At 48.1% G+C, this 27,674-nt stretch overlaps 14 protein-coding genes across 14 annotated transcripts; 5 read left to right on the top strand and 9 right to left on the bottom strand.

The window, feature by feature from the left end:
- Nucleotides 1-139: 139 nt before the first annotated feature.
- Nucleotides 140-859, bottom strand: N7471_008462 (OB fold domain-containing protein; the record flags this gene model as incomplete). The annotated part of the gene is made up of 1 exon (XM_057281181.1): nucleotides 140-859. One exon carries the CDS (start codon nucleotides 857-859, stop codon nucleotides 140-142), a length of 720 nt encoding a protein of 239 aa, XP_057135441.1.
- Nucleotides 860-1,041: 182 nt separating this feature from the next.
- N7471_008461 (COG1/VPS51 family protein) lies at nucleotides 1,042-1,923 on the top strand (the record flags this gene model as incomplete). Its single annotated transcript, XM_057281180.1, has 1 exon — nucleotides 1,042-1,923. One exon carries the CDS (start codon nucleotides 1,042-1,044, stop codon nucleotides 1,921-1,923), a length of 882 nt encoding a protein of 293 aa, XP_057135440.1.
- Nucleotides 1,924-2,351: 428 nt separating this feature from the next.
- On the bottom strand, nucleotides 2,352-3,325 carry N7471_008460 (DUF1917 domain-containing protein; the record flags this gene model as incomplete). The annotated part of the gene is made up of 2 exons (XM_057281179.1): nucleotides 2,352-3,214; nucleotides 3,271-3,325. 2 exons carry the CDS (start codon nucleotides 3,323-3,325, stop codon nucleotides 2,352-2,354), a joined length of 918 nt encoding a protein of 305 aa, XP_057135439.1.
- Nucleotides 3,326-3,732: 407 nt separating this feature from the next.
- N7471_008459 (epoxide hydrolase family protein) lies at nucleotides 3,733-5,352 on the bottom strand (the record flags this gene model as incomplete). Its single annotated transcript, XM_057281178.1, has 8 exons — nucleotides 3,733-3,831; nucleotides 3,892-4,047; nucleotides 4,107-4,227; nucleotides 4,284-4,470; nucleotides 4,526-4,534; nucleotides 4,599-4,871; nucleotides 4,947-5,080; nucleotides 5,132-5,352. 8 exons carry the CDS (start codon nucleotides 5,350-5,352, stop codon nucleotides 3,733-3,735), a joined length of 1,200 nt encoding a protein of 399 aa, XP_057135438.1.
- A 415-nt stretch (nucleotides 5,353-5,767) lies between these two features.
- Nucleotides 5,768-7,077, bottom strand: N7471_008458 (isopenicillin N synthase family dioxygenase; the record flags this gene model as incomplete). The annotated part of the gene is made up of 6 exons (XM_057281177.1): nucleotides 5,768-5,815; nucleotides 5,867-6,038; nucleotides 6,086-6,222; nucleotides 6,285-6,704; nucleotides 6,755-6,862; nucleotides 6,919-7,077. 6 exons carry the CDS (start codon nucleotides 7,075-7,077, stop codon nucleotides 5,768-5,770), a joined length of 1,044 nt encoding a protein of 347 aa, XP_057135437.1.
- Nucleotides 7,078-7,419: 342 nt separating this feature from the next.
- Nucleotides 7,420-9,091, bottom strand: N7471_008457 (MFS transporter; the record flags this gene model as incomplete). Its single annotated transcript, XM_057281176.1, has 5 exons — nucleotides 7,420-7,505; nucleotides 7,560-7,733; nucleotides 7,801-8,646; nucleotides 8,701-8,946; nucleotides 9,004-9,091. The coding sequence occupies 5 exons, from the start codon at nucleotides 9,089-9,091 to the stop codon at nucleotides 7,420-7,422; spliced, it is 1,440 nt and encodes a 479-aa protein (XP_057135436.1).
- Nucleotides 9,092-11,065: 1,974 nt separating this feature from the next.
- N7471_008456 (pyridoxal phosphate-dependent transferase) lies at nucleotides 11,066-11,413 on the bottom strand (the record flags this gene model as incomplete). The annotated part of the gene is made up of 1 exon (XM_057281175.1): nucleotides 11,066-11,413. The coding sequence occupies one exon, from the start codon at nucleotides 11,411-11,413 to the stop codon at nucleotides 11,066-11,068; it is 348 nt and encodes a 115-aa protein (XP_057135435.1).
- Nucleotides 11,414-11,515: 102 nt separating this feature from the next.
- On the top strand, nucleotides 11,516-11,761 carry N7471_008455 (uncharacterized protein; the record flags this gene model as incomplete). Its single annotated transcript, XM_057281174.1, has 1 exon — nucleotides 11,516-11,761. One exon carries the CDS (start codon nucleotides 11,516-11,518, stop codon nucleotides 11,759-11,761), a length of 246 nt encoding a protein of 81 aa, XP_057135434.1.
- Nucleotides 11,762-12,094: 333 nt separating this feature from the next.
- On the top strand, nucleotides 12,095-13,393 carry N7471_008454 (uncharacterized protein; the record flags this gene model as incomplete). Its single annotated transcript, XM_057281173.1, has 2 exons — nucleotides 12,095-12,300; nucleotides 12,391-13,393. 2 exons carry the CDS (start codon nucleotides 12,095-12,097, stop codon nucleotides 13,391-13,393), a joined length of 1,209 nt encoding a protein of 402 aa, XP_057135433.1.
- A 266-nt stretch (nucleotides 13,394-13,659) lies between these two features.
- On the bottom strand, nucleotides 13,660-14,577 carry rpnL (proteasome regulatory particle lid subunit rpnL; the record flags this gene model as incomplete). The annotated part of the gene is made up of 2 exons (XM_057281172.1): nucleotides 13,660-13,938; nucleotides 14,011-14,577. 2 exons carry the CDS (start codon nucleotides 14,575-14,577, stop codon nucleotides 13,660-13,662), a joined length of 846 nt encoding a protein of 281 aa, XP_057135432.1.
- Nucleotides 14,578-14,921: 344 nt separating this feature from the next.
- Nucleotides 14,922-16,756, bottom strand: N7471_008452 (S53 family peptidase; the record flags this gene model as incomplete). The annotated part of the gene is made up of 2 exons (XM_057281171.1): nucleotides 14,922-15,210; nucleotides 15,261-16,756. The coding sequence occupies 2 exons, from the start codon at nucleotides 16,754-16,756 to the stop codon at nucleotides 14,922-14,924; spliced, it is 1,785 nt and encodes a 594-aa protein (XP_057135431.1).
- A 1,566-nt stretch (nucleotides 16,757-18,322) lies between these two features.
- Nucleotides 18,323-19,704, top strand: N7471_008451 (putative tubulin-specific chaperone c; the record flags this gene model as incomplete). The annotated part of the gene is made up of 4 exons (XM_057281170.1): nucleotides 18,323-18,437; nucleotides 18,523-18,683; nucleotides 18,736-19,431; nucleotides 19,498-19,704. 4 exons carry the CDS (start codon nucleotides 18,323-18,325, stop codon nucleotides 19,702-19,704), a joined length of 1,179 nt encoding a protein of 392 aa, XP_057135430.1.
- A 1,908-nt stretch (nucleotides 19,705-21,612) lies between these two features.
- Nucleotides 21,613-25,166, bottom strand: N7471_008450 (uncharacterized protein; the record flags this gene model as incomplete). The annotated part of the gene is made up of 9 exons (XM_057281169.1): nucleotides 21,613-22,562; nucleotides 22,625-23,214; nucleotides 23,282-23,506; nucleotides 23,561-23,625; nucleotides 23,690-23,863; nucleotides 23,930-24,008; nucleotides 24,068-24,439; nucleotides 24,500-24,642; nucleotides 24,708-25,166. 9 exons carry the CDS (start codon nucleotides 25,164-25,166, stop codon nucleotides 21,613-21,615), a joined length of 3,057 nt encoding a protein of 1,018 aa, XP_057135429.1.
- A 1,464-nt stretch (nucleotides 25,167-26,630) lies between these two features.
- Nucleotides 26,631-27,575, top strand: N7471_008449 (uncharacterized protein; the record flags this gene model as incomplete). Its single annotated transcript, XM_057281168.1, has 3 exons — nucleotides 26,631-26,711; nucleotides 26,793-27,281; nucleotides 27,342-27,575. The coding sequence occupies 3 exons, from the start codon at nucleotides 26,631-26,633 to the stop codon at nucleotides 27,573-27,575; spliced, it is 804 nt and encodes a 267-aa protein (XP_057135428.1).
- Between the last annotated feature and the right edge of the window lie 99 nt (nucleotides 27,576-27,674).

The raw sequence follows: 27,674 nt of genomic DNA, 5'->3' as shown, positions 1-27,674 counted from the left end.
CATCAAATTCAACATAAGAAATAAATCCATGAAGACTAAGAGAAATGCAAATTCCATACCTTGATAATAAATGCGAAGTAAAAGAAGCAACACTCCACCATCTGTTCAGTTGCCTAAGCCCACGATGACTTGTCTCTTCTCATTCTCTCTCAATGCCTGCAGTCTTCTCTAGTAACCTGGCTTTCCTACCCTCCCTCCACGGTTTATCCAAAGCCTCAATCTTGCCCCCGAGCAAAGTAACAGACCCCGGAGAAAGCAGCACCATACCCCTGGCAACAGACGGATTACGGAGCAAGAGCTTCGCCCCAATAGCAAGTTTCTCCAATGCTATTCCATCAATACGCTGCATTTCCACACCGACAGCCATAGTTCCCGCTGCATCCTGAAGAATCAGCCGGTGCGGCCCATACCCACTGTTCCCGGACGCACTCGCAGCACCGTTCGCGCGATTGTTCTCCGTCGCCTCGGCGTCCTCGCCAACAGCTATTGTGCGCACAATCTCACGGCCGCGGATCGCCTCGCCACGCTCAACACGTTCAATCGCTTCAATCTGGCTCCATAGACTCGTGCCGATGTCTTCGATGTCTAGCACTTGCACGGGGATTGAGCCTTGCAGCCGTCGCTCTTGGACTTTCGGGTCATGGATGTCGACTGGTAGTACGCATGATCTGTGTTTGGAGAGTGATTCTTTGATATCAGAGGCGAGAAGACGGAATATAGCAGTCTTTGCGAGGGCAGAGGCGGGGATATTGCGTTGTGCTGTGCTGGAGGATGATAGGAAGGCATTGAGCCAGGGTTGGGCAACTGAGAGGGATTTAGTACTCAGTATCTGAGCTGCGATTTGATCAGGACTGGTCATGATGTATGGACCCCCTCAGGATCATGGTGGCGTGTATGGTAATCAAAGGAAAGCAGCGAATTTAAGAAGTTGGGGAAGCTCAACGCGAAAACAAAAGCACAGACCACCGCTTAAAGCAATTGACCTGGCCCGACTCTCTCACCTCCGACAACTCCGACACACCCCCCTCACAACACACCGCAATGTCGGCTATATCCTCCCCACGTCCGTCCATTGCCTCCTCTCGAGCCCAATCCCCGGGCCCAGCCTCCTCCCGTCCATCACTCGATGCCCTGAACACCAACGCCAGCGGGGGCCTAAGCGCCGCATCTACCCCATCCACTGCACGAGCTCTCTCCCCCTCACTCCATCTTCGACGTAATCGCAGCGCCCTGCGAGACTACTACAACCTCAAGCCGCCGGGCGCTGACACCTCTGCCTCTCGGGACGTATCTCGCTCCCGGAGTGTGTCGCGGAACACAGATGCAGGAGACATCTCCGACCCAACCTCTCTAGCGTCCGGGACGGAGCTCGACAGTGCAGACTTTGACCCACAGAAGTATGTCGAGCATCTCTTGTCCTCGTCGTCGCTGTCTACGGTGCTCAAGGCAGAGAACACGTTGGTTGGGGATATCCGCACTCTCGACGGAGAGCGGAAGGCGTTGGTCTACGATAACTACTCGAAGTTGATCCGCGCTGTAGAGACAATTGGTAAAATGCGGCGCAGTATGGATGATCGCGGTGCGCCGTTGACTATGACAAAAACGCTGGGTCCGGCTATTGCTTTTGTTGCTGAGACTGCTGGTGGGCTCATTAAGGAAGGCGAGGAGCAGCGGCGGCGAATGAAGGAGGCGAAGGTGGAAGACGGGGCTTCGAGTCAGAAGAGTGAGAAGGATACTGTTCGGTGGGTGCTTGCTGCACCACAAAGATTGGAGAAACTTGTGGCGGAGGACAAACAGGAGGATGCGGAGAAGGACTGGAGAGAGATCCAGCATTTACTCGACGCTTGGGGTGATGTCAAGGGGGTTGCTGAGATTCGGGAAGCGTGTGGGAAAGTCATGAACCCGGCAAGCCAGGATGACTGAACACCTGCTTGTACACACCTTTCTTCGGCCATAATCCATGCGGTTGGGGCTCCTCGGCAATGAACGGCTGTTGAGGTGAGCTATGACTTCTGACTAGGCCGATAATTGCGGCCATGAATGAGCCGGCTCCTTCATGAAGCAAAATCGATCTCGATCTATGCAAGACATGATCAATCGATACCAGCCTCCAGCCCTCGTCCCAACGAACCACCCCGGACGAAACCACCGCTGCCCCGATTTTTCGGAATGCCTTGGGCACACAGCCTATCCTCCCATGACAACCTACTGCCACCAATGTCCGGAAACCCATCACGTATCATAGTACATATGTAGATAACTGCGTTCAGAGATACCCACTACAGCATAACATTAATCGTCAATCATATCCTCATCAATCATAAACAAAGCCCACCAGGCCATAATCCCAGCTACTTCCCCTCGAGCACCTCCCGACTCGCATACATACTCGCCTTAAGCCCATACTCATTCTTAGAGTTAATCTCCAGATGAGTAAACGCATCAGACTTGTAGTAAATAGACCGGGGCCCCTTCCCAACAAGCCCAACATCAACCAACTTACTCACAACCCGCTTAACATCCTCAACATCCCCAAAATCATCCGTATAAACACAAATCAAACGACTCTCTCCACCCCCACCATCAGTAGCAACTTTCGCCACATCCCCAAGCTCCCCCTTCTCCATCGCCCTAACAACAACCCCCCAGAACTCATCAACCCGGTCAACAGTCGGAAAAAGCATCCACTTCCCACTGGTAACACCTGTCTCCCTCGCCATATCAAGAATACGCTTCTCAAGCTCCTTCCGCATCGGATTCAATTTACGCGTCAAAGCAGCCGTAGTCTTCGCACCAGACTTATCATGCGCCTCGCGCAGAACCGCACTCTCATTCTCGTACTCCTGAAGCAGCTCCCTGCCTTTCCTAAGCAGAGCGGGAACATCCCCATCCCCACTCGGCCTCGACGGCATATGCGGATTGGTCATCCAGATCCAGGGACCTACGTCCGCGGACTCTGTTGTTGAGGGCGGAAGACGCGATAAAAAGCGAGCTATGGGCTCGGTCTTCCCGCGCTGGTTGTGCGGTAAGATGCCTGGTTCTGGGGATGCATCGTCCATAGAAATGTCTGATGATGCGACCTTTGCGCGTGTCGGTGGCGCGCGCAGATGCTGCTGTATCGTTGATAGCAGCTTTTGGTGTGTTTCAACCCAGAATGGCTCTGGGTCGTAGGATGAGACTTGGGCTTCCAGTTGGGTCTTTTCATCTTCGTCGCCTGATATGGGTTAGATGGGGTTCCTTAGGTGGGTTGGAGTATGGGATGGGGTTTACCGTAGAAGCTTGATTCGTCGGAGAAAATTTCATCGGCTGCTCTGGTTGATGTCATGGTTTAGGCGGCGCTGGGTGATGCTCTAGTGGTTCTTGTTGAGATTTGGAGATGGCCCCGGGGGAAGGAAGTAGTCAAGTAGAGGTGGGCGCGATCTGATAAACAGCCCGCATTTCCGACTGCATCTTCTACTACTTTACCATCCACCAAACCATGAACGTCTCACGGAAATATTTATGTTTTGATCAATGAAAAATCTGTGTAGTGGTTATTTCAAATAAATATTGCTCTTTATTCAGGCACGCAGGAGTCGATATCAAATGAAAGCTGTACTATGGTCCCCAGTGCATATCTGAGCTAGCTACGGTAGCTATGTAGTCACAGCATCCAATACATTCCAACTTCAGATGTAACTCTAAGTCTTCTACATTGACCCGTACTCTTCTTTCCTGGTTATTGGTCCCAGCTTATTTGGCACCGGTAATACCGGGCCACACCTGTTCTACGAACTTGACCAAATCCGCTTTCAATTCATCAGGCCGCTCTAGCGCCGCGAAATGACCGCCCTGTAGCAAACCAGCGTCAGTCTCAGATCTCCGTTCTCATTAAACTACCACGTTTCATACCTTCTGGTGTTGCTCCCAGAATACCAAGTCTCCGGTGGTTTCAATCCACGAGCGCGGCAGTGGAGCAAGCTCCATAGGGAATGAAGAAAATCCAAAGGGCTTGTGGATATACCAACGGGGGTCATTGGAAGACGGAATCGGTGGCGCAGGATAGTTCTTCTCATTATCATCAGATGTCTGCTCATGAAAGTTGAGAATCATTCGGCGAGACTCACCTGTCGATAAGTATAGATCGCTCGAGGGAACGTCTCTGTAAGCCAGTACAAGGTGACAGATTCCAAAATGTCTTCTGGGGCAAGCGGGTCATCGACCCATTCCAGGAATTTTTCTCCGATCCTGCATGTGTCAGTTTTGCAGTCCCTGTCGACTACGCTTTGGTTTGCACGACGCACCACGCTAGAAGAGCCATAGGGCTCGATGCCAAAACATGCCCGATGGTGCTGGGTCGAGTGCCTTGCTCAGTTGCATAGCCTGCGCCAGTAGTCATGAAGTTCATCATCTTCTTGATGCCCTCTATCTCAAAAGCATTCAGGTGGTCGTCCGTCATGCCGTCCGGCTTTCTCATGAAAACAACGTTGACTAACTTATATTGGCATTCTGGTATTTAGATAACGTTTATAAAGCGAGCACTCACCGTGTACAGCTGTACCGGGACTTGTTAGAAAAAGCTCAATCCTTCTACTCGGAATATCATGAATGTTCCATACCTTTGCAGCTCTCATGGTCCACGCCCAAGTTCCTGGCAATTCGACTTCCAATATCGCCTCCTTGGGCAACATATCCACTCTCGAAGCCGAGGTCTTTCATCAGTTGATCTAACACACGAGCAATGTCACCCGTTCCAAAATCTCTATCCAACGGGGGTCCAGATGAAAATGTGAAACCTGGCAACGAAGGTACAATCAAGTGATAAGGTAAGGTTTCCGGGGTGTACTCTTCTCGGAACTTTTGCAGTATAGGCAGAAACTCGAGGAAGCTCCCTTTAATGCGATATGTCAGTCTCCACAAATTGCTCATTTGCTTTTTGTTACATCAAGGCCAAAACATAGACCTACCAGGCCATCCATGCAACAACAACAGAGGAACAGCATCCTTCCTTTCCGAAAACAACCCTACAAAATGAATCGTAAGACCTTCAATCTCCGTCGTATATTGAGGGAAGCTATTGATTCGATCCTCTGATGATTTCCTAGTACGGCAATTCAGTCCTGTATCTAATGTCATGCTGTGATGTCAATACCAGTTATAAGACCTCAGCCATTGATCGCGCATGATCACTAGCCAGTCCGTAGTGACACCATAGCGACGGTCCGTTTGGGAATTCTCGTAGGTGGGAGGTGCAAGCTTCGCTAGCTTTATCAACGTCTCGAGCTCGACGAGCGCGGCTTTGGGGATGGCGGCTTTGAATGGGGTCAGGGAGGCCGTAGCCGTGGAGGGCAGGGTACTGAATGGCAATGACATTGCGACGTAATTGGCTTTTATCCTGGATGTTGTTCTCGACACACTTTATATGGCTCGGCGTTCAGGCAGCTGGCTATGTGCGGGGTTCCGACGGGAACAAACTCCCGGCGCCACGGGGCGGGGGGACTTCACGCTTACAAACCGTTTTTATTCTGGATTTGGATGCGCTGGGCTGGACTTAGAGGAGATTGGTTGACGGTCAAGCGGGATTAATTACTTGGGGCGATTGATCAATTCTCTAACATATATGTATGTTGTGTATACCTAATTTGTTTTGACGTAGACATGTGAAGAATCATGTAACTAACTACTAAGTAAAGTAGCTACGGGTTGAACCAGTAGTAGGGCAATCTCCAGGGCTAGTGTCTCCAGGGCTAGTTTGAAATTCCATCTTAGGAGTTATCCACTGCAACCCCTAGCCTTCATAGGCAACATATGCCTTCGATAGCTTTTCGCGAACCCACTATTCCCTCGTCAGTCATCGCATCGGTACTAGATCTATTTTATGACTCACCTCGCCTGCCTTGAAGGGCTCTTTACATGCAGGTCTTTCATCCGAAATATGGTTCGGTAGAACTGAGACTGTTGTATCATAGTCGACTCCAAAGAAGAAGGGAATGGAATAACGCTCTTGTCCGGTCAAGTTTGTCACGCGATGAATAGTAGACTTGAACTTTTTATTCGTCCTAAATCAGTCAGCACATACTCTTGTGGATGACCGTACTAATCTTACCAAATTGACAAGCAATCTGCAATGTTGACGACCAATGTCCCCGGCAATGGTGGTGCCAGTATCCACTCACCGCTGTGGCTCAGGACTTGCAGGCCCGGGACACTACCCTGGGAGAGGATAGTGAAGCATTCGAAATCCTGAGAGCAGATAAGGAATCAGTCTTTGGGTATGTTCTTTCATGTTTTGGTCAATAGCCTACCGTATGAGCCCCCAGCCCTTCACGAACCTCTTCCTTCACCGGCTGAGGCGGGTAATGCATCATCCTAGATGTGACCCCTGGGTTCCGAGTCTTGGAATCGAAGTGTTCTTCGGGCAAGCCTAAAGCGAGGGCAAATATTCTCATCATCTTTCGGCAGAGCTCTAGCATCATCGCACAATATTCAATGTAAGTCTCTGGGAAGTTTGGAAGTAAATTTTGGCCGGGCCATTGGTTATCTCCATACAATCCATAAGGATCGCGAGGAAGAGGGTCATCTTTCGATTTTTGAGGGTCCATTGCAGTTTCGTATCCAATGTCAAATGCTTCGGAGAGAGCACTGACTGCATCTTCTTCGGAAATGGGATCATCGTCTGTCCCTGTGGATTTCTCGCCACCTATAGGACTGTAGCCGCGGAATTTCTAGTATGGTCTTAGTATATGCTTTTATGAGTTCAAGTTTGCAGGCGTACGGGGGAGTTTCCAATGTAGAACTTCATCTTTTGCTCCTCGGGAAGGTCGAAGAGCTGCTTTGCGGAGTTGTGTATGCCATCTATTTTGTCCTCTGGAATTCCATGGTGCTGCACAGCGGCATTAGTAGCTGACCAGGCTCGACAGAACGACAAGAGCCGCCTACCTTTATGTAAAAGAAGCCAACCTGAGTGCAAGCATCATAAATTGATTGAGCAAGTTTCTGTCGCTCATTGAAATCTGGACTATCTAAAGTGGAAAGGTCGATAATCGGGATATGATTACCATCGGCGAGCTGCGAGCTCTCGGTTTTTGACTCAGTCATGCTGCCCTGTGCGATGCTTTTGTGTGATGCTTCCGAGAGAGACGATGGGGAAACTGCCCCGGGGCCGCTTTATACTTCGCGGGGTAGATCCCGCTATCTTCACCAACCACGAATCGCCGATTGTTGTACAGCTGCTGCGTCGATTCTAATAGAAATATTAACCTAGACTAGATCCATGGATGTATCTTTGCACTTTGTTCACTAATATTGATGCATTCTATCTTCTATCTCAAATATACCCTGAGGCATATTTTAATCAAATTTGCTAAGGTACTCGTATCACATCACAGTAAACGCTTTTTGGGGCTCATTTCAATGCATATATATCAACGATGCGAATGTTTAAACTGAAACTTCGGGGGCTTCGGGTGAGGGCAAGGTATCCAACCAACGCCAGGAGATCACGGCCTGGATGAGGCAGGTAACAGCTGCACTGGGTCAGTAAATTGAACAATACGTTATTTTTAGGCAGTGTGACTCACCTAGTGCTACAGTCATGTAAAAGAAGCCAACTGCTTCAAATAGCGAGCCGGTCAACAAAGGCCCGAACATCATGCCGAGACTAAATCCGACTTCGGTCATGGAAAAGACTCGCAGATTGCTTCTGTTGGCCTCGAATAGATGCGCGTCTTTAGCTTCCATGTCCTTGACAACATCTATATTGAAAAAGGCACATTTGTTAGTGGGGGAATGGACAACACAAAATAAAATGGAATCACTCACAGGCCAGTTGCACGGCTCCTACACCGCGCACAAGAGGCAGAATACTACCCAAAGCAATAAGACTGCTGGTAAAGATAGACTTGCCAGCGGCATCCCCTGCGGCCCATGGGAAATGGGAGTCTCCCGGCATCCCCAGAAGTAAAATTAGAGGGATAATCGCGAGCCAGCCGAAAACGGTAGGTCCCCGTATTCCGATACGATCACGAAGCCATCCAGACGGGCCGCTAAGAACGATATTCGGGACTTGGAGACAGAAGAACATCATACTAATGAGTAAACTCTTCCAACCAAATGCTTGTCTTAGGTGGACAGGGAGAGTGTTGTTAATGCCGGACATGAGAGAGGAGACAACAACAACGTTCGCCAGCGCAGTCAAAACACGTGGATCAGAGAGCATAACTCTGTAGTATTCATGTTTGAGGTCATGCTTGTTCTCCCCTTTACAGTCATCCGGTTTGACGGTAGACGGTGTATCAGAAAGCAGAGCAGTCGATTCTTCTGGACCCCCGTCATTGCTGAGAACTGACGTGCTAGCAGGTTTGCTCAAAGAACCAATTTTCTTTGGAGATCCGAGGCCAGGCTCAATCATGACCAGGCGGGCAATGATATCCAAGACAAGTACGACCAATGGAAGTGACCAGGCGGTCCAGTAGCCAAATAACTGAAGCAATGCGCCACTCACGGTTGGTCCGCCGACCATTCCTGCGGTTACAAATGACATGGCCATCCCCATCGACTGTCCGAGGTGCTTCTTGTCCACATTGTTTGCCAATAGAGCAAATCCAACTACCCAAGTGGCGGCACCCGCCATAGATTGTAGGATGCGACCAACGAAGAGGAGCCAAACTTTTCACGATAATCAGCTTCAAAGAGTCGTCATCAAGATTGAGATGTTCATACCATATGGGGCGACAGCAATGATAAGAGTTCCCATAAAACATCCCGCCAGAGCGATTAATAGTGGTTTCTTCTGGCTCGGAGTCTTCTCCGCAAGGTGAGCGACAATCGGAGCAGAGACGAGACCAATGAACCCATGGGTCGTGAGCAATGCCGTGGTGTACCTCTGAGTTTGTGATGGATCAAGATGCAGTCGTTCTTCGAGCATATAACTCAAGATCGGAGTAAGAAACCCGTAGAGAAATGTCTCTGATGGATTGTTAGTATGACTCAGATATGAGAAAAAAATGAAACAACCTCACATACCTGCGAATAAGGCAACAGTGATGGACGAAACCACCAATAGTCGAGATGAACGCCATTTATAGCCCCATGGCTTTGTATCCTCGTCCATTTTAATTTTGAGAGCTTGACAAGAGAAGAATCAAAAAGTGGGGGGCCAGAGAAGAAATTATTTAAGTACTCTGTTCAGGCGGTAGGATCATAACTGGAATAAATACCATTGCATTAAGCTAGCTCATTAAGATACATATATAATAATTAATGTATGAATTTAACAAACCCTGCACGTTTAGCTCCCCTTTCAAGTGCCGTTGACGGGTTTCTATTGGCAATGAGTCAATCCAGATCGCCCTGGCGGCTGAGGCGAACATCGTGATCGACGCCTCAATGCAACTCCAATGCATCCTCGATGCATCTACTCCGAACAAGAAAGTCAACACATGAATACCAACTTGTGTGTCACACTTAGAGTTCACGCCCTTTGCTGCAGATCCCAAGTCTTATGCACTCCACCGCACACACCCTGTACAAGTGTCCCGAATGGAACTTCAAGAGCTTAAGAGATATTTGTATTTCAATCAAGATTGATCTAGTTACCTGTGGGTCTAGAGATATTACGCAAATCTGTTATTGTGTCTAGTCGCATATAGCCCGTCGGCAACCGTCGGGCCTCCCGAGGTCACTACGGAGTATCTAGTCAGACCTCCCCGGGGTCTTAGATACCTAGATATGTCTCTGTACCTAGTATAACTACATACGGAGTCCACAGGTACTCCGTACCTAGGCAGGTGACGGTAGCATCAGCACTAATCGTGTCAAGCGCCCAACACCGGGGAATTTGTCCTATTTGCTATTATTGCTGGTAGATGTATAAGGGAATTCCATTATCATAACTACTTGGTGGGTTAAAGATTTGGCCCCGAGAAATTTCACTTGTTGGAGAGTATTATTTGAAAGCTGCCGAAGTGCTGATACTAGAGTTACCCCGAGGAGGGTAGGGAGGATGAAAAATGCAGCTGATCTCTACGACGGCTCCTCTTGAACTTCGACTGGAATCGGGTAATTTCTCAAGTAGAAGAAGCCAATTTTTACAAGCGCATGTTTGAGCTCCGACAAGAACCATGGCCATTTGGTAGGAGATGGAGAGAGGGCATTCTGAAAGCCAATGATCGGAAGTGAGGCGAAATCCTCAGCGATGATGAGAAAGTGTGCAGATATGATGATACTGCTGCTAAAAACAAATTATGGCGTTTTATGAGAATAGAAGAGGAAAGTAATTATGCAATTGATGTGAATACCTAGCCCCGGAGGTTTCTAGGTGAACCGATCGTGCGCCCGCACTACCATGCAGCCCAGCCCACCTACATAATACGTATCTTCATGCTAGGCATTTCCTTGTGCTAGTACAGAGCCAATCCCATCCTTTGCTTCTGTGTTCACCGCTTGTTTTTCATGCAGTCTAATGCATATTTATATATCTCCCATCCATCAAGCCCCATCCTCTAAAAGCAGTCCCGAATGGCGTGGGCTTTGGGCGATGAAGGGCACACATAACAATTCTTCGGACTGGAGCACGCAGAGTCTGGGTAAATATCTCCAGGAATTTGGCAGGGGATCCATGGACATGAATACCATTTATGGAGAAGGAAGTGAGACCTTCAGCCATCTCCTCTCTCTCCCCCTCTTCTCTGCGTGTGTTGTTTGACTTTTTCCTCTTGTCTTTCTTTATCTACACTTATACGATCTCGTTCACATATTGGATAAAGAGTACTTGCTGAACTTACCTTAGGGGAAAATCCCCAGCTCGTTGGGAAACTCGTTCGTAGAACGGGTTGGGTTCGAGAGGGCGCGTGTAAGACTGCACACCCCCGTGGAACAAATAGCCATTTGTTGAGGTTGCTCACGAAGAAGTCTGGATCAAGGTCGACGATATTGATAGAAAGCTGACCAGTGCAATATGCACCATTAACGCATGATAGTATACTCAACTGCTTGCATATTTGATCAAACTTTCGAAGGGCATCCGCACGCCCGGCTGAAAGCTAATGACATCAAACACAGCTATCTTAACTTCTTCTCCCTGTTGTCAGATTTTCTCCACGGTTTGGTTGAAACGGGATACAACTTCGATATCAGAGACAGGATACTCAAGTGGAATCCGTGTCACCTTGACCCCAGTCGTCTCGGAAAGATGAAGTGTTGTTCTTTCGACTGTGCCATACACCGTCTCAAAGACCACAATATGATTATTCGTCGAGTACTCCATATTTCGAAGGATAGTGTCTATACCGGTAGTAGCATTTGGAACAAGTACGACGGTATTTAGCGGGGGATGAACTAGCTTTGCAATGGCCATGCGGGATTCTAACAATTGAGTGCCGCGGATGAAAGCATCTGGTGTCGACTCGACCAATCTTTGTTTCTCATGCAACATACTCCGGATATAATTTGGAATCGCTCCAAAGGACCCTGTTTATTTATTAGGGCATCGAGGTATTGAGGAAATGATTAACCACGGGTTCACACCGCTGCCATCATGACCAATAAACCGCGTGGTCGAACAGCTCTTCGACTGTGTGCCGTGAATCCTGAGACAACGCCTGAGATAATCTGCCAGGTTGTACAACGAATGGGTGTGATTGCCAATGGAGAGTTCGCTCTGATGGCGAAGCTGAAGGAATCAAGAAAGGTTGCGAAATCACTATGCACCGAAGGGTATATATATTCCGGTTCAATCCGAAGATCACTATTGATAACCTGGAATGAAGATGCATTCATGTAGTACATATATCCGTGGTTATATATATTCCGTACTCTAAGTGCGATACCCACGACTTCGTGGATTCTCACCGCCCCACTATGTGATTTTTGACTCCAAATCCCATCAATGTAACAAACCGAGAGCAACTGGATCGTCAAAGGGTCCCTTTCCTGTCATATTGTGCATCATTAGAGTGGAAATAGTGTGTCACGCGACTTGGACGTTTGATAGACCCTATCTGCGGCCATATCGTCGGGCATATTCAGACACCACATTCCGGCGTCCCTCCGGACTCGACAACTAAACTCCGAGGCTTGCAAAGTCTAGAATTATTACAACTCGGACTAGATCGAAATGGCAAGCATTCAACACCCCCAGTCAGCGACTACAGTCTTTTTAGACCAGCCGCCCAGTTGCCTGGAGTTCTGCCCCGAGGCCCCAGACCATTTCATCGTGGGCACCTACCTTCTATCAGAGAACAAAACAGAAGATGGAGAAATTGAGCAATCCAAAACGGGTAGTCTACAACTATGGAAATTAGACCCTGTTAGCAAAATATTGTAAGCCAACCACAATCAAGCATATTACCTCCCAGTCAGCCTGAGAGCCGAGTATAACACCCTCATAACGAAGCCACTAACAGCCCTTAGATCGCAAATCCAAAGAATTGCCGTCCCATACGCAGTTTTTGACCTACATTTCCACCCAAGACAAAAGAACCTATTCGCAATTGCAAGCAGCGTGGGATCAGTGTCTCTATTCCAAGTATCCACCACCTCCACCCCAATCATCACCCAACTATGGACGAAGCAAGTACACGAAGACCCATCAATTCCAGCACTATTCCTCGCCTGGGCACCGCAAAACTGGTTCCCCCAGCCAGCAGCAGACGGCTTTGCCGTCACATTCTCAGATAGCCGGACAGCCGTCTTCGGGACAGAGGGCGATATCTGCCAAGAAGAAAGTATAGCAGAATGGGGCACATACGAAGCCAAACAGATGATCGAAGTCTGGTTTGTTGCATTGTCAACAAGCACCGGAACCCCAGAAGCCGAGAGCCAGAACCCGTCTGCGACCCCATTCATGTTCACGGGCAATGACTTCGGCTCGCTACACACGCGCCGATTCGATAATACCACCGAGTTGGATGATCCAGACGAGCATATCTCGCCCATGCTGCTCGAGCATGATGATCGAGCTCGCCACCACACTGCTGGTGTCACTGCTATCCTGCCTCTTGATGTTCCCTTGGTTGATGATGCTCCGGTTCTTCTGACGGGGTGCTATGACGAGAGTCTGCGTGTGTACCATGCTACGCGGAGGGGAGAGGTTCTCGTCGAGCAAGGGCTTGATGGTGGGGTTTGGAGAATGCAGTTGCTGAATACCACGAGGATTCCGGGTGAGTACCGCTTTTTGGTGCTGGCGAGCTGCATGCATGCCGGGACGAGGCTTGTTCGGGTTACGTGCAAGCACGAAGATGGGACTCCGAATTGGGGGATTGAGGTTCTGGCGAAGTTTACCGAGCATGAGAGTATGAATTATGCCAGTGGCGTGTGGGAGGGTGGACAGGAAACGACTCGTTCTTCTAAGATTTTGTGCGTCTCGAGTAGTTTCTATGATCGCAGGCTTTGTGTTTGGGCTGTTGATCTATAGTCAAATAAAAAAGCCTTGCCAATTTAGAAGTCCATCCAGACGCCGAGACCTTACCATATGCAGGGTTCGAGTTGTCGGCCTCACTAAAATGCTACTGGAAATTCGTAAGCCGAAATTATTCTAACATGATTGTGGTCATGAACACGCTAGAGAAAGCACGATGCATAAGCGACAGGTATACAAGTACATCCGCGCCCGAAGACAAGACAAGAGCCATTCATATCCGAAGAAAGTATATCGTTCCCATTGATCCATTGAGCGTGTAATTAGACAATAGTCTCCAGCTCGCGAGCATAACCCAAAGCATTCTCAATAACGGTGCCGCTAGCCATCAGGATATCCCTCTCAGACCTCGCAGACGCCTCGGGCTCAACAGGGAAGTATATCCGGCCGTCGCGGAGGATCCAGCCGCGCTGCTTGGCAAATTCGATCACTGCACCCTCAGACTCAAGGAAGAGGAGGTTCTTGGCGTTGGAAATGGGGAGGGAGGGGTATGCCTTCTCTGAGCAACCTGCGATTTCATTGCGGATAGTGCCGATGAGAACCTATAAAGCTTCTGATTAGTATCCTTGCCGACGGAGACATTGAATAGCTAGCTGGGCACGCATGCAACTTACATTCGAAAACAGACCAAAGTCTTCCGACGGAACACGCTCGGACTTAGTCTCCCTCCACACCTTGTCGTAGCTTCCCTCCATCAAGTTGCGCTCCAGCTCAACGGGGTACTTGATGCACGCATCATCCTCAACACGGCCACCCTTCAAGCTCGCCTCTTCCACCAATCCCTCTAGCACGGTGTGGAAGTTGGCACTGTCGCCCATGCTCAAAAGAAGAAGCAGATACAGTCCTGTAATCTTGCTGCGTTGGCTAGTGCTAAAGTCGACTTCCGAAGAACTCTGCCCGGGCATACCGGCATGTCTCTCAAGATCGTAGAATGGCTGCAGTTGCTGGTAGTACCGTGTGAATAGCTGCGCGTCGGTCTGGCGGATGGAGGCAAGTGCTCCGAGTTCGAGGACTTGGCGGGCAAGGACGACAAGCTGGGGAGGTGTGGAGGAAGTCGGAATCAGGGCATTTTGCATAAGGAGAGCTCGCTTGGAACGGCTGAGGAGGTCGTTGGCGGCGTCGAACTGTTTGCGCTCGATAGCACCGTGGAGCTCTGACACAAGGGACTGTAGATCGGACATGGTGGAGGTTGTGTGGGTTTAGGACAATGCTGAAAGGGAATAAGGCAGCCTAGTCGGAGTATGACCAAGGCAGTAATTAAAACGGTGGAGACGATGGAGAGTTCGGGTTTTGGTTGATGATTGCTGGTGACATTCCGGTGCTCATGACGGAGCTGCGGTAGGCGGTCAGCTTGCAGTCACGTGTGGGCATTTTGATAATCGCCGGTCTGGATGTTGACCTTTCTCCTTCTACTACTACCACAAGCCAGGCTACTTGATTTTTGTTTGCTGGATATTATTACCTAGTGAACGACAGAATGACTCAGTGTTTGTGATAGCTATATATATATTACTCAAATTCATGTCTACACATGGTCATCTGACAGTGCCAATTTCACAAGTGTAGGAAATAAGGGCGTTCCTAGCCCTGTCACCGGATCCCACCCTACGGTGGCATCCCAACTTGCATTCCGTACCCGAGAATCGCCAGGATTCCGTTTACAGCCCGAGGAGCTGCCCAGAACAATATCCTTGAGCCCTGTTTGCCCGTGGCTATAAAGCCAGAGGTTCAGGAAGCCCATTCGAGGCTTACCCTGGGCAATACGGACAGAGTTGAGCCGAGAAACCACCGCTGCAACTACTGGCGTTGAAGCACTGTACACTGTCAGCCCATTGTGCTCTCCGAAAATCTATCAAAGACAAACCTTGTACCGCCGACCGAGATCCACTCGCCATGGTCTCGAACAATGAAATTCGCGGCTTGGGCTGATACATCGGGATACCCTCTTCCCGTAGCATTGTACAGTCCATTCCATCGCCTTCCAAGATGACGAAGGTATCCTTTCACTGCCTGGTCCTGGTATTGGGGACGGGCGAACACCTCTGAAAACCCACCCCCAGAGAAGGAAACCGCTCTTTCGGGGTTAATGCCGTATGTTCCACCCACAGAGGTAACAAACGGGCAAGACGCTGGATATCCGGGAAGAAACCTGGTTTGATTCGTCCCGTCGTTTCTCACACAAGCACTTCCCGGACCAGCATCCCCGCTACCGAAAATTATTGAAACACCCCGGGCACCGAGCTGGGCAAATAAGCTGCAAGTTGCGTTTAAATACGACGGTGGAAGACTCTGCTCATTTTCTCCATATGAGTTGGAAAGCACCGCGGGGAGCTCTTCATCTGGGAGATTCAAGAGGTAATGCAGCTGTTCAAGATATGGCTCGTTGGACGATACAGTAGGGTCTGGATGAGTTATTTCGGGGATAACAGGGCCACGTCCCCCGGTGCTATAAAATGTTGCTAGCACTTCATCCGCCAGCGGAATGGAGTACTGTACGTCTAGATTTGCTTCGACACTATCAGACATGGAGTGTTGGTCATCCTGGCCGCCATTGATCGAGGCGACACTGAAATTTGCGTCTGTGTGGCTTTGGGCATAATGACGCAAAAACTCATCGAAATCAGCGTGGCGAGCATATTGTTCCAGGAAACCAGATATTCCCAGTCGATTCCGCCATTCGGGTCTGGTGGTTGTGTTATCGATTCCATACAGGTTCCGAAGACAATCTGATGTGATAGTTGTATCGCATCCAGCGGCTAGCTGCTCAGAAGTCGCTGTCTTCGGTTCGAAAATGGAGCTTCTTTGAGGTACGAGGTTGCCGAATAGAGTTGTAGGCTGAATCAATTGGATATAGGGGTGTAAGGCCCTAGGCACGGAATATCCAAGAGTTCGGATGATGACGCTTTGCTGGTCTTGTTGATTAAAGTAGAAAAACTGTGTTTTCATCATCTGCTCGGCCTGAGAAATTGGAACTGTGAACGAGATCCAATGGCCATCCAAGTTGATGGAACTGGCTGGAACATTTTCTGATCGCAGCCATGCGATAATCTTATCTGAAATGGCAGGTGATGGGCCCAATAATTGCTTCACTTCATCGCGTTTCATATGTTGACCGTAGCTCGCGTGGCCTGGGGTTGAGAGCTCTATGACCTTTTGCTCGAACTCTCCGGCGTTATTCTGGGTAATCGCTAGTCGGAATTTTATAAGTTTAGACACCAAGGGTCTATCCACTCTTGACCAGCCATCCGGTACCTTGTCTAGATGTTCAACCAGTTGATAGCTGGAACCAACGGCAAACACCAACTGGATATAGCATAGCACAAGGGCCAGAGCTCGAAGAAGTAGAAATTGAAGTCTCATTTTGTCATTAAATACTTGCTGAAGTAGCTCGGTGAATAAATACTCGCCGTGGCCATCAGACTATGTAAATATATGATTTTCTAGACGAGTGGGAAATATATCGATATTCACAAAACTAGTATACCATTATACCATCTGGTAAGTTATTAGAACCAGCCGACCTAGGTACTAAGTGGATAAGACGTTGGCAGCAAGTGGGAACACAACTGTACAACGTTGCACACCAACATGATAGTCACCGAGATCTGCCATATGCCGACTGGGTCCACTCGTGTTAGTTAGATTCTTATCACTGCCGACATGTCCGGGCAAATACATTTAGAGGTAAGGCAGAATTGTAAAATGTTAGTCCTGATACCCTAGGACCTCAGGATATGTCGGTACATGTCTAATTTCTGATTCTCAATAGAGACGAATATGTGTTAACTATGAAATTCCATAAATCCAAACATTCAGTCTCTTTTAATATTTAGATTTACAAATGAGATCATGCAAGTTGCAGCTAATTATTTCTCTCACCAAAAATATGAATGGCCTATCGAGAGAGACTGCCCGTATAGGGACTGCTTACTACCTAAAGCACACATAGACTTTATGCTCGGCACAAGGCCATATGTTTCCGTTTGGCTCTCTGGGAACTAGAGGCCATGACCTGTATGAACCCGGCTGTAAGGAGCTTATCATCCGGGATAAGCTCGTGAACAGTCTCATTTGGCCAGCTTGTGCTTGTCCAACCGAACAAAACCTTACGTTGCAATAGTTCAGCCCAGTGCTTCCGCTGTATTACCCCTGTGCAAAAATGAGCTTTACTGGCTCAATACTCAAGGCTCATATCCCTTAATGGATCAGAGAGAGCTTTATCGGCCTAGATCGGCTTGGATTGTACCACCAACATAGGAATCCATTGTCTCGCACTGTGTCAATCTAGTAATAGAAAATGAACAAAACAAACCATCCCATGTGGCATCCTAAACTGGAGTAACCTTTCACTGTCTTTAGTCTTTCTCCAAATGTCCAGCTTAAAGGGTAACATAATATATGTGGTACAGGACGAAAAGACGAAGTATAAAACCAAGTTTATGCCTTGTCGCCTGAAACTCCACCCGGATCATCTGATTTCCGAACTCCGAGAAATGCGGGATGATCGACGTCACAGTGAAGCTGCAGTCAGTATCGCGTCAATCTGAGGTCTGAGGCCCATCACTTCAAAAAAATATATATATATATTCACAAGTGGATACCGTGAGATTGACTTTAATATAGCCCGACTTTCCGAATATCCGAACTTATTTTGGATTTTGAGCCCGGTGAGGTTGATACAAAATATTTGAATGTGGGGAAATACTGGGATTTCTTGCCAATATCTCAGTGACAATCATCTCAAAACATCGCAAATAAGCCTGGAAGCCAGGATCTGATTGACTTGGCTTTAAATACTGTGCGGGGTGGTATGATCAACTTAGGATCGAATCGACGTCATTGATACATTCCCACGTATCTCACAGTCTCTCGTCCTTCCCCAGTCTTTCATCTCCGCTTTCAATCCTAAACATTTTTACATACGCCATGACTGAAGCAGAAATACAGCCACGTCGACTGTCGGCGGATAATCAGACTGTCTCGAAAGCTGATATCCCCATGAAGGAGCGCTTCTTCCGCTACTTTCAGCATGAGATCACTGGTATGTACCCGTTGATGTGCAAACGCCACTTCATTATCAATCAACATAGTCAAACAGACGCGTGCTGATAACACTACCATTCTAGATTTGCAACAGGAGATGGATCGTCTTGCAGATACATCTCTTGTCGGTGGTGAACGTACTGATGCAACAGACCACTGCCTTGCCGGGATCGTGCGGTTATCCAATGAAGTCAAGGATGCAGCGAGCTATATTCCCACCTATGATCAGAGGGTGTATGCGGAGGTAAACGCTATTCACAATCTAGCTTGATAGACTAGAGCTGACACCTCTACAGGCAATCAAAGCTTTGCAGGATCGATTGACCGAGACACGTGCAGCATTCGAGCCCCGATCAAAGTTTAGCTTCAAGACCAAGAAAAACACCTCTGCTGTCTCTTTGTCTGACGCTGCCGTGCTGGCAGTTGAAGGACGGCTTAGCGTTCCTGGGTACCACTCTCCGGGTGCCTCGTCCATTGACTCGTCCGCGAACCACACCCCCAACTTCCCTTCCAGCCCACTGAAACCGGAGCTTACGCCCACTTCATTCCCGGGTGTAGCGACCGGGGACTTTGCCACAAAGCCCCACTCGGAGAAGCCCGGTGGTGCCTTTGCGGCCACCGGCATATCCTCTGTGTCGGTCGATGATCATCATAGACTTCACATTATGCTTCCTGCCTCCGGGTCGACATCCACAGTCCCGGTGTCTATCACCTCCCTGGATCGCTGCATCGTTGATATGTCCATTCCCACTGCCAACGGAAAGCCATATGCCAGTCTGACTGCCAAGGGGATCAAAGAAAGCTTATTGATCTGCGGCCAAGTCAATGGCCCTGCACACATTACCGGCGTTGAGCAGAGCGTGATTGTGGTGTCATGCCGTCAATTCCGCATGCACGACTGTAGCAACGTTGATGTCTATCTCAGCTGCTCTAGCAACCCTATTATTGAGGACTGTTCCAATATCCGGTTTGGTCGGATCCCGAAGGCATATGTCAGTGTTCTCCTCGTGGCTATCTCTCTTCTCCGGGTTTGTACTTACATTCATTCTTCTATCTAGGCCTTGAACCATGACCGTCCCGACCACGAAGACCGCTGGAGCCAGGTCGAAGATTTCAAATGGATTAAGCCGGAGCCTAGTCCAAACTGGAGTCTGCTCGACCCCAACGATGCCGTTTCCGAAGAGGTTTGGGCAGAGATTGTTCCCGGCGGGCCGGGATGGTCTCTTGACGACATCTTGCATGCCATAAAAATAGTCCAAAACTAGTTCTCCCTGCTCGCTTCATCGATTTCTTACTTCCTACCTGAACGGACATGTTCCTACAGGACGCATCCTCGACATCAATTGTCATTATGTGTCCACGCGATTGATAACGCCATTTCTACTTCAAATAATCACAACTTTCACTCTTTTTCTTGACGCCACCATGATCAGTTACGACTTTTACGATGTTTGAATTTGGGGAAGGACTCAAGCTTAGTTGCGCTACTCCAGATATGTACTTGTAGCCTTTACTATGTACTTGTAGCTACAGACAGAAATATAATAGATTGACGGAGGAGCATATACTAATTTGAGTCTGATCTATGATTCACTCATTGAATGAAATAAGAATATGTACTTAGCTGCTTATGCAGCCTCTGTCCTTGGTGATGTAGGAAGGATAATGGATGGATACATAATTTGACCTACATATGTAGCAGTATGTGCCGGATTTTAGGTCGCCGATGCGAATTTCCCGATCGGGGTGCCGCTATATGAGGCTAAGGGTCCTGCTCACTGAATATTTCACAGCATAGGGTGATTACTCAGTGAACACTCAGGCCCCGCGGCTGGGGGTATGCTTAGTAGTGTTCAAATAGTGCCCAGGTGCTCAGAGTATGCCCAGTCAGTAGTTAGGTCGGCCCTGGAGTGCTTGTTCACCGAGTAGTTACTCAGACTGCGCGTAGTTGAGGTATATCGTAATTTGTGGTAAGAATACAGCGTATATTATCACTAGACCATACCAAACACACGACGTCTCGGTTTAGGGCCTAGGAGGGCCCAACCCAGACTTGGGTTGAAAGGAAGTCTCCAAAGCATTGCAACACTCCCGCATCCAGTGCAAAGCAAGAAATAGACCCAAAATATAACCCTAAAGCAGACTAAGAAAGCGAGCTGTACACTAAAAACGAAAACACGATATACGAAGATGGAGGATATGTCCAGGCTCGAAGTGTGACAGAAAAGGACCAAAGCAAAAGGAGAGAGACCAGTCCATCATAAGGAGATGAAGGAAACAGTGAGAACCGAAGGAAAGGGCGAAAAGGATCGAAGGGTATGCGATGCATGGAGAATGTCAGGCCATCAAGGATCGTAGGAGGTGAAGCGTAGCCGATGAGATTCGTGTCGAAGAAAAAAAAAGGGAAAAAGCATTTGCTGATGATAAGGGGGTATGAGAGTAATGTCGAGCCCCGCGAGTTCCGGCCCGGGCGAGCCAGCGGAAAGCACAAAACGCAGATGGATACGGAGTAAGTCTGTGTGACGATGAAAAGGGCACGATTGTGCGTGGCCTTTGGCCAAACCGTGGTATTTTCACGCGCCGTGTCTCAGTGCTTTCCACTATCCCTTAGGTTTAGTGTCACCTGCTACTTAGCATACACCGAACTATACCTAGACATGAGCATGAGCATGGCGCGTACATCAGGAGTAGAACATAAAAGGGTTCCTTCGATCTTTATTTCTGATATGAGGATATGATAACCTATTCAAAAGTTCTTTCGGCTCTAGACTTATAGCAACAATTTTTTCATTATTCAATTTTTTCGTTTTGAGATTATTTTTTCCTTCCTAAAACGCTCGATGAAGGGCAATGATTTCGATTGGAACAATTTTGTTCATCAGCCAGATGCACCAGTCAATGGTGCATTTGCTGATGCCACAACGCAACATCTGAAGCAAGTGGGTGCTAACTTTGAGTGAAAGAAAGAGTGCATTTCAAGAAACCGAAGAGTTCAATATCTAAGAATCTCAACTACTAACTTTGTGTACAAGATTATGCTCCAATAGTTTCTCTTTCCTCGGGGCTTTAGGAGAGCCCATGTAGATAGGAAAAGCTAGTGGTAAAGTATGAAAATCGACTCAGAGGGGGAGTGATACCTGAAAAAAACAGACACTATTGTAAGCCGGCGTGACTCACTTCAATCTGCACACCTTCATGAGATTTTGCAGTGTGTTATCATTTGCTTGGAAAAGTTTGCCCAAGCTGGCAACCTCGCTCGCCTTCATCTCCGTTCGAAGCTTGGCCGTAGCTTTAAGACCTGAACCGGTGCGCTCAGCTTTTGCAATAGCGCCAACTCCAAGAGCGGCACCGATGACATTCACTATAGCAGACTTAGGGTCTTGCACCGTGTCATAAATGGCAAGACCAGCATTGGCTGCTTCACCTGCCACAGCAATACTGCGTGCGAGGGTGGCCATCCCAGCTGCGGCGGCGGCTTCTTCACCAACAAAAGGCACAAACTGTATTGTCGAATTAGCTTTTGTTTTCTTTTGCTTTGGTGAAGTGATTTTGCAAGGAATAGTACTCACGATAAGAGCAACGCTAACAATCGTTAAGATCAAGTCCTTTTTCTTTTCCGCTTTCTCCTCCTCCTCCGCATCCTTCTCTTCCTGGCCAAGCTTTTTGGCCTTTGCCATGCCCTCGATCGCTTGTATGATGGTGAATACCGGAGTGCTGTATACCTGGGATGGATCATTGAGGGAGCCACCGACCCATTGACCAAACATCATGTCGAAGACAGTAGCTTGCATATCCATACGCAGGTCTGGAATGTGGGGCAGAGCATTCAGGACGATATCCTTGGGGTTCGGCACGACCATGGTCTTGTTCTTTATGGGAAAGTTTGTGAAATAGTAGTCGTAGTCTGCGCGACCTCGCCCACCAAAAGGCTCGTGATGCTGGTGCCGAGTATAGTCACCAAACTCAACATAGTCCGCTGAAATGCCTTGGTTGGCCAGCGCCTTGTCCCAGCCATCTTCATCAGTGAGCTTCCAATGGATGTCTTCGTTCTCGGGCAAAAGATCATTCCCGTGGTTTAAGCCTTCACAGTTTTTAGACACACCGCTATAGTCACAATTGAAATCTGTTCGATGGGTCTTCATGTTAGCGTTTCGCCTTATGTAATTGATCTAGGTCCATTCTTACAAGATGCGCCATCTGCAAATTTAGGTGCCGCTCCGTTGCCCGTATTAACACCATCGCCCTCCATCAAGAGCACAGTGTCGAGGACAGTTGGAACCGTGTCTTCCATGTAGGTAACATAGTAGTCAAAAAGGGCATCATATCCACTGTTGACGTCTGTGTAGTTGTCATAAGCAGTGTTCAGCATAGTGATCAACGTCTGAAGTGTGTAGACAGCGATACAATCGGACCGCATGTCCCCCGAAGCAGCCGCAAGTTCATCGAGGTTCTTGAAGCTGGACGTCTTAGAGTAGTCACAAACCTCAAAATCGTCTTCTTCATCAAGAGAGCTCTCGAATTCATCACCAAGGCCAAGGTCGGCGTAGGTCTGGTTCAGATCGACAGCCCAGTCGGATGTTCCCGCAAAGTTCATGCCATCGGTCCAATCTCTCCGTTTGGCGTAGCTTTCTGGTGTCAGCCATGATACCCAATTCCCGTCATAGATGAGAACATCTCCTTCATCTTCATATTGCTGGATGGTGAAGTTATACGATTCGGTGTTTTCAGACTTCGAAATGAGTTCATAGAGCTCATAGTTGGAGATATAACCGGCTCTGGGAGAGTGAGATTAGGACGCATGAACTGAGCTTGGGCAAGCTAGAAATGAAACGGTAGACATACGTATCGGTACAAATCCCCTTCGTGGCACCAGACTCGGGTCCAGTAAAATGGCAATTGGGGCCACTACACTTGGGATCTTTCATTTTGAAGCTGCGTCCGTAAAGTGGAAGACCTGCCACCACCTTTTTCGAGGGAACTCCCGCTTTCGTGATCATCGAGAGGGAGGAATGGGTCTCAGTCTGATTCACTTGGCTACGCAAGCAGCCACCCTCAGGGCAACCATCACTGTTCAAGCTTTTAGTAAATGGAACCAATAGGTCAAACACAACTGCTACTTACTCGCCGTAAGGGCTGTCATAATCCCACTGGCCATGAAGATCGTATGTCATGTAGACGATGTAGTCCTTCAAACTGTGTCAGTCACCCATAATTCCCATTTACCGCAAAAGGTCTTGTCGCTGTACTTACAACCACCTCGGAAATTTCTTTGATGGGGAAATTCTTCAGGTACCAGTATGATGCCGGCGCAGCGATGGAGAGGTGTTTGGAGGAAGGTAATTGAGCTTTGACTAGCTTGAGGAACTCGAGATAGTTTTTGCCAGAATCTTTGCTATCAGCGGGAACGCCTGGGATGTCTTGGGCCTGAGAAGTTTGTTAGTATAGAAACAGGAGCCCATAGGCAGTTTAGAGAAGAAAAGTAAAACTTACTCCAGGATATTCCCAGTCAAAATCGATGCCGTCGAGCTCATGTTCTTTGATGAAGTTGACCACGTTATCAGCCAGAGTCCTATACATGTCAGTAAGCCAGAAAAATATATGCTGAGGCGGCACGCTTGCGTAACTCACTGGCGATTGACCTCCTTAACACCATTGCGAAGGATGGAATAGGTGTATTCAGTAGTTGAGAATCCCCAGCCACCAAAACTGAGAATTCGTTTGATATCATGGAGCTTTTTAAGGCCATCGAACTGATCCTGGTAGCCGCTGACATCAACCTCGAAATTCTGGGTAATGTTGGCAAAAGCCCAGTGAACGTGCGTGTAGTATTCGCTGCCCTCAAGCTTGGAGATGTCCATGTGCATGCACTCGCGATCCAGGTTAAAGGTTTCAAAGTACGCGATACGCATAACTTGGTCGGCCTTCTCGTCAGTGTTGATGATATCAGTGCCACAGTTCGAGATACATCCGTTGGTTCCATTCTTGGCCGTTCCAGGAGCCCTGCATGGTTATTAGATTCAGTTGAGATAATGAAGGGGAACCTGTTATCTATTTACTGACCCGGTCTCGGCAGTGCTATTGGTGCAGAATTCAGATGTTACACCACAGATGCCCCAAATATCGCAGCATGCGTTAAGAGGGCACGGGTTCAGATTGGTCCAGTTAGTGTATGGCATATTGGTTGGCTTCACCGTGCCTTTCACCTAATAGTTGCATTTGTTAATACACTAATAATCAAGTCGAGTCAAGGCTATTAGGGAAAGCTCACCTGGGGGCCACAAACGGCACCATCTAGTTCAGATGGGAAAGGAGGCGTGCCATCACTCAAACATATGTTTTGTCCAAACTGGAGACTGTTGCATCCAGCCCAGCCCCATGTCTCACCGTTGTAGTCTTTAATTGCTCCCGTCTTCATCAGGTTGTCTGATTCGATACTCGAGCACGTTTCATCCTTCTTGACGGTGTAGCTATGACAAGAGCCGTCGGAGTTTTTCTTGGGAGAGAAGTCTGGCAAGGATCCCGCGGAGCAACAGACATAATCACCAGCTTCCAGATTTTTGCAGAAGTCAGTCTTCGTGTTATACTCCGTGAGTTTATTCTGCGTTATGTCACAACGAGTGGCAAGATTGTAACACCCATCATCGGCATTTACTTTGATGTATTTGCAAGTACTTCCGACAGTACTAGAAATGAGGGAACTCAACACCAGAGCAGTAAGGAAGGACATGATGTTCGGATGACTCGAATTTTACACTGAAGGGACATGAATCTTTAATAGGTTTTATCACGGCCGACACGCTCCTATCGACCCGACTTAGAGTCACATCACTAAATTGCTAGCTTCACACTCCACATTGCTCTAATAGGTGGTCTACACGATGAACGGGTCCCTGGATCATTGCAACCTGGTTTCAAAAATGCACAGAGGAGGCGGACGGCCCATCTCCAAATGAGCTCAGTGGGTTCAACTTACCTCTTTTGTTCTTCTCCCGTTCTATTATCGCGGTACCCAGATATTGAGACCTAAAGTCCCTGCGAGATTTATTTCCGAGGGTCCACCGGGGGCCAGTACCAATATTTTAGGCCATCCTTGGCATAAAAGGTTGGCCATTGCTTAGCCGATGTACATATGTCGATCTTCTTTCTGTACCTGAGGCTCCACTTGGGGCCAGTACCAATGTTTTAGGTCATCCTTGGCATATCTTAAAAGATTGGCCATTGCTTATACGATGTACATATGTCGGTCTTCTGTACCTGAGACTCCACAGGGGGCCAGTGCGAAGGTACCAGTCGTTTTGATAAGCTTTTGCATTAGACTTTATGTCAAATTCGGAAGGAAACCTTGGGTTTAGCCCCCATTGTATGCACATACATGCAAATTCCATACCCGAGCCTGCATACATAGTTGTACACACTATTTCGCAACTCTAACTCTATTTGGATAAGATACCTCTAACTTCTCGTCCCCTTTGAATCGACTTTATATCGTCCCTGGCAGAAAAGTTTGACATGAATCCTCAACAGGCGGCATAGGAAGAGCCGTCCACAAAGCCCTATCTACGTAGATACTTAACAAAAAGGAGGGATCTCTGCATCGCCCCATCTCTGGGAGGGGTAAAAAAAAACCTTTAACTTCGGCCCCATTGCTTCGCATATACGCGTGATAATAATTTTGGGGTAAGATTTCGAAATTTTGATTCTGGTCCCCTTCTGCAACCGCCCCACGAGGCTTATGGCCCCCACCGAACCTTAGATTAGCTCCACTCTTTCCGTGCCTTTAAGGGGCTCTGGGGGCCAAGCGTTAAGGAATCCACTGCAAACGATGAAACAACTCAGCCTGGCATAAAACATTGTACTGTAGATATTGACACACGGATCCTGGCGGCCCTACTCGGCTTGCTAATTCTAGATACTTTGCACACTGCCGATGGGTCCTCATTTGATTCAGGGGCCAAGATGATTATCAGGTACCAGCTAACTCTTTAGTATAGTATCCACCATAAAGCGGGCTCGGAATTAGAATGGTATGCGGACACAATGTAACCCTCTGTACTAGACTTATCTTTGATTTCAAAAATCAAGCTATGTTTTATATCTAATCTCGTGCATTTCCGCCTCCTGGAGTCCTTCATTCGTTTCCGTTTGCCCATAAACCTTGAAATCTGTGTCGGGGCACTTGACAATTCCCACCATGAAGTTCTCAATCCTATGGCTCGGTTTATCTCTGTTGGCAACCAAAGTGCTTGCGTCTTTGAGGGCATCACCGTTTGAGGTAATTGGACTCTTTCATTATACTCGCGAAGAGCTTCGTCTGGAACCCCCGTCTCATGGATAACCGCTAATCTTCCATCAGGGTGTTTTCTTGTACTATGTCTACCGTATCGATACAATTTCCAGGGGAGGTGTGCACGCCATCGGGAGAGACTGCCCCGGTACTGGCCCAGGTGGCATTTGCTATTTTGACGAGTTTCTCAAACACATCCAAAGCAGGGGAGAACCTTGGCTTGGAAGGACAGAAGTTGGCCATGATTTGGATCCAGACGTCAGATACGCGGTCGTTCAGTTGGACAGTAATGGGTTCAACCTCAATTATGACGCAACCAAGATCTACCCGGAGAAATGGGGTGCAATGGCGACTCCCCCCTATATGACTATCATGCAAACACTCGTCGACAGTGTTTATGACAACGTTCAAAGAGACGCCGCAACAAATGCCCTTAGGACTCAGGCTGAAAAGGTGTTGAAGGCATTTACGCTAGTTTTTGAGGCACGGACCGCCGACATGACTTATTATCTGAGAAGGGGTGTGGACGACAGGCTCCGGAGGTTGAATCCAGACTGGGTATGTCTATTACGATAAGTAAATTGTTGGTGATGACTCGCTAACCACACGTTCAATCAGAAATGCGAAATATTCACCAAAACGCTCCCAGGTGGATACCTTATATCAATGGTCGATGCCCGTGCTACGATCGCCGCCAACCCTGGCATGGAGGGAAAGCTCCCAGCTGAAATCCAAGCTTACATTGAAAACTACGCAAACGTGGAAAACCAAGTGGACAAGGGAAGAAGCCATTACAGAATTCTTCAATCACTTCAGCTCAATCAACAGCTTCTTGAATTCTCCTGTACATAGTGTTGGCACAGTTCTTGGGGAGGAAAGACTTGATAATTGCCCGGTCAGGTCGACAACTGCTTTCCAATTTACAATCCGACAATTATATATATATATATA

Source organism: Penicillium samsonianum (assembly GCF_028829775.1).
Source record: "Penicillium samsonianum strain IBT 33392 chromosome Unknown utg000004l_segment0_segment0, whole genome shotgun sequence".
NCBI lineage: Eukaryota > Fungi > Ascomycota > Eurotiomycetes > Eurotiales > Aspergillaceae > Penicillium > Penicillium samsonianum.
The sequence above is the reverse complement of the archived record's forward strand: the minus strand, read 5'-3'. Positions and strand labels throughout refer to the sequence as shown.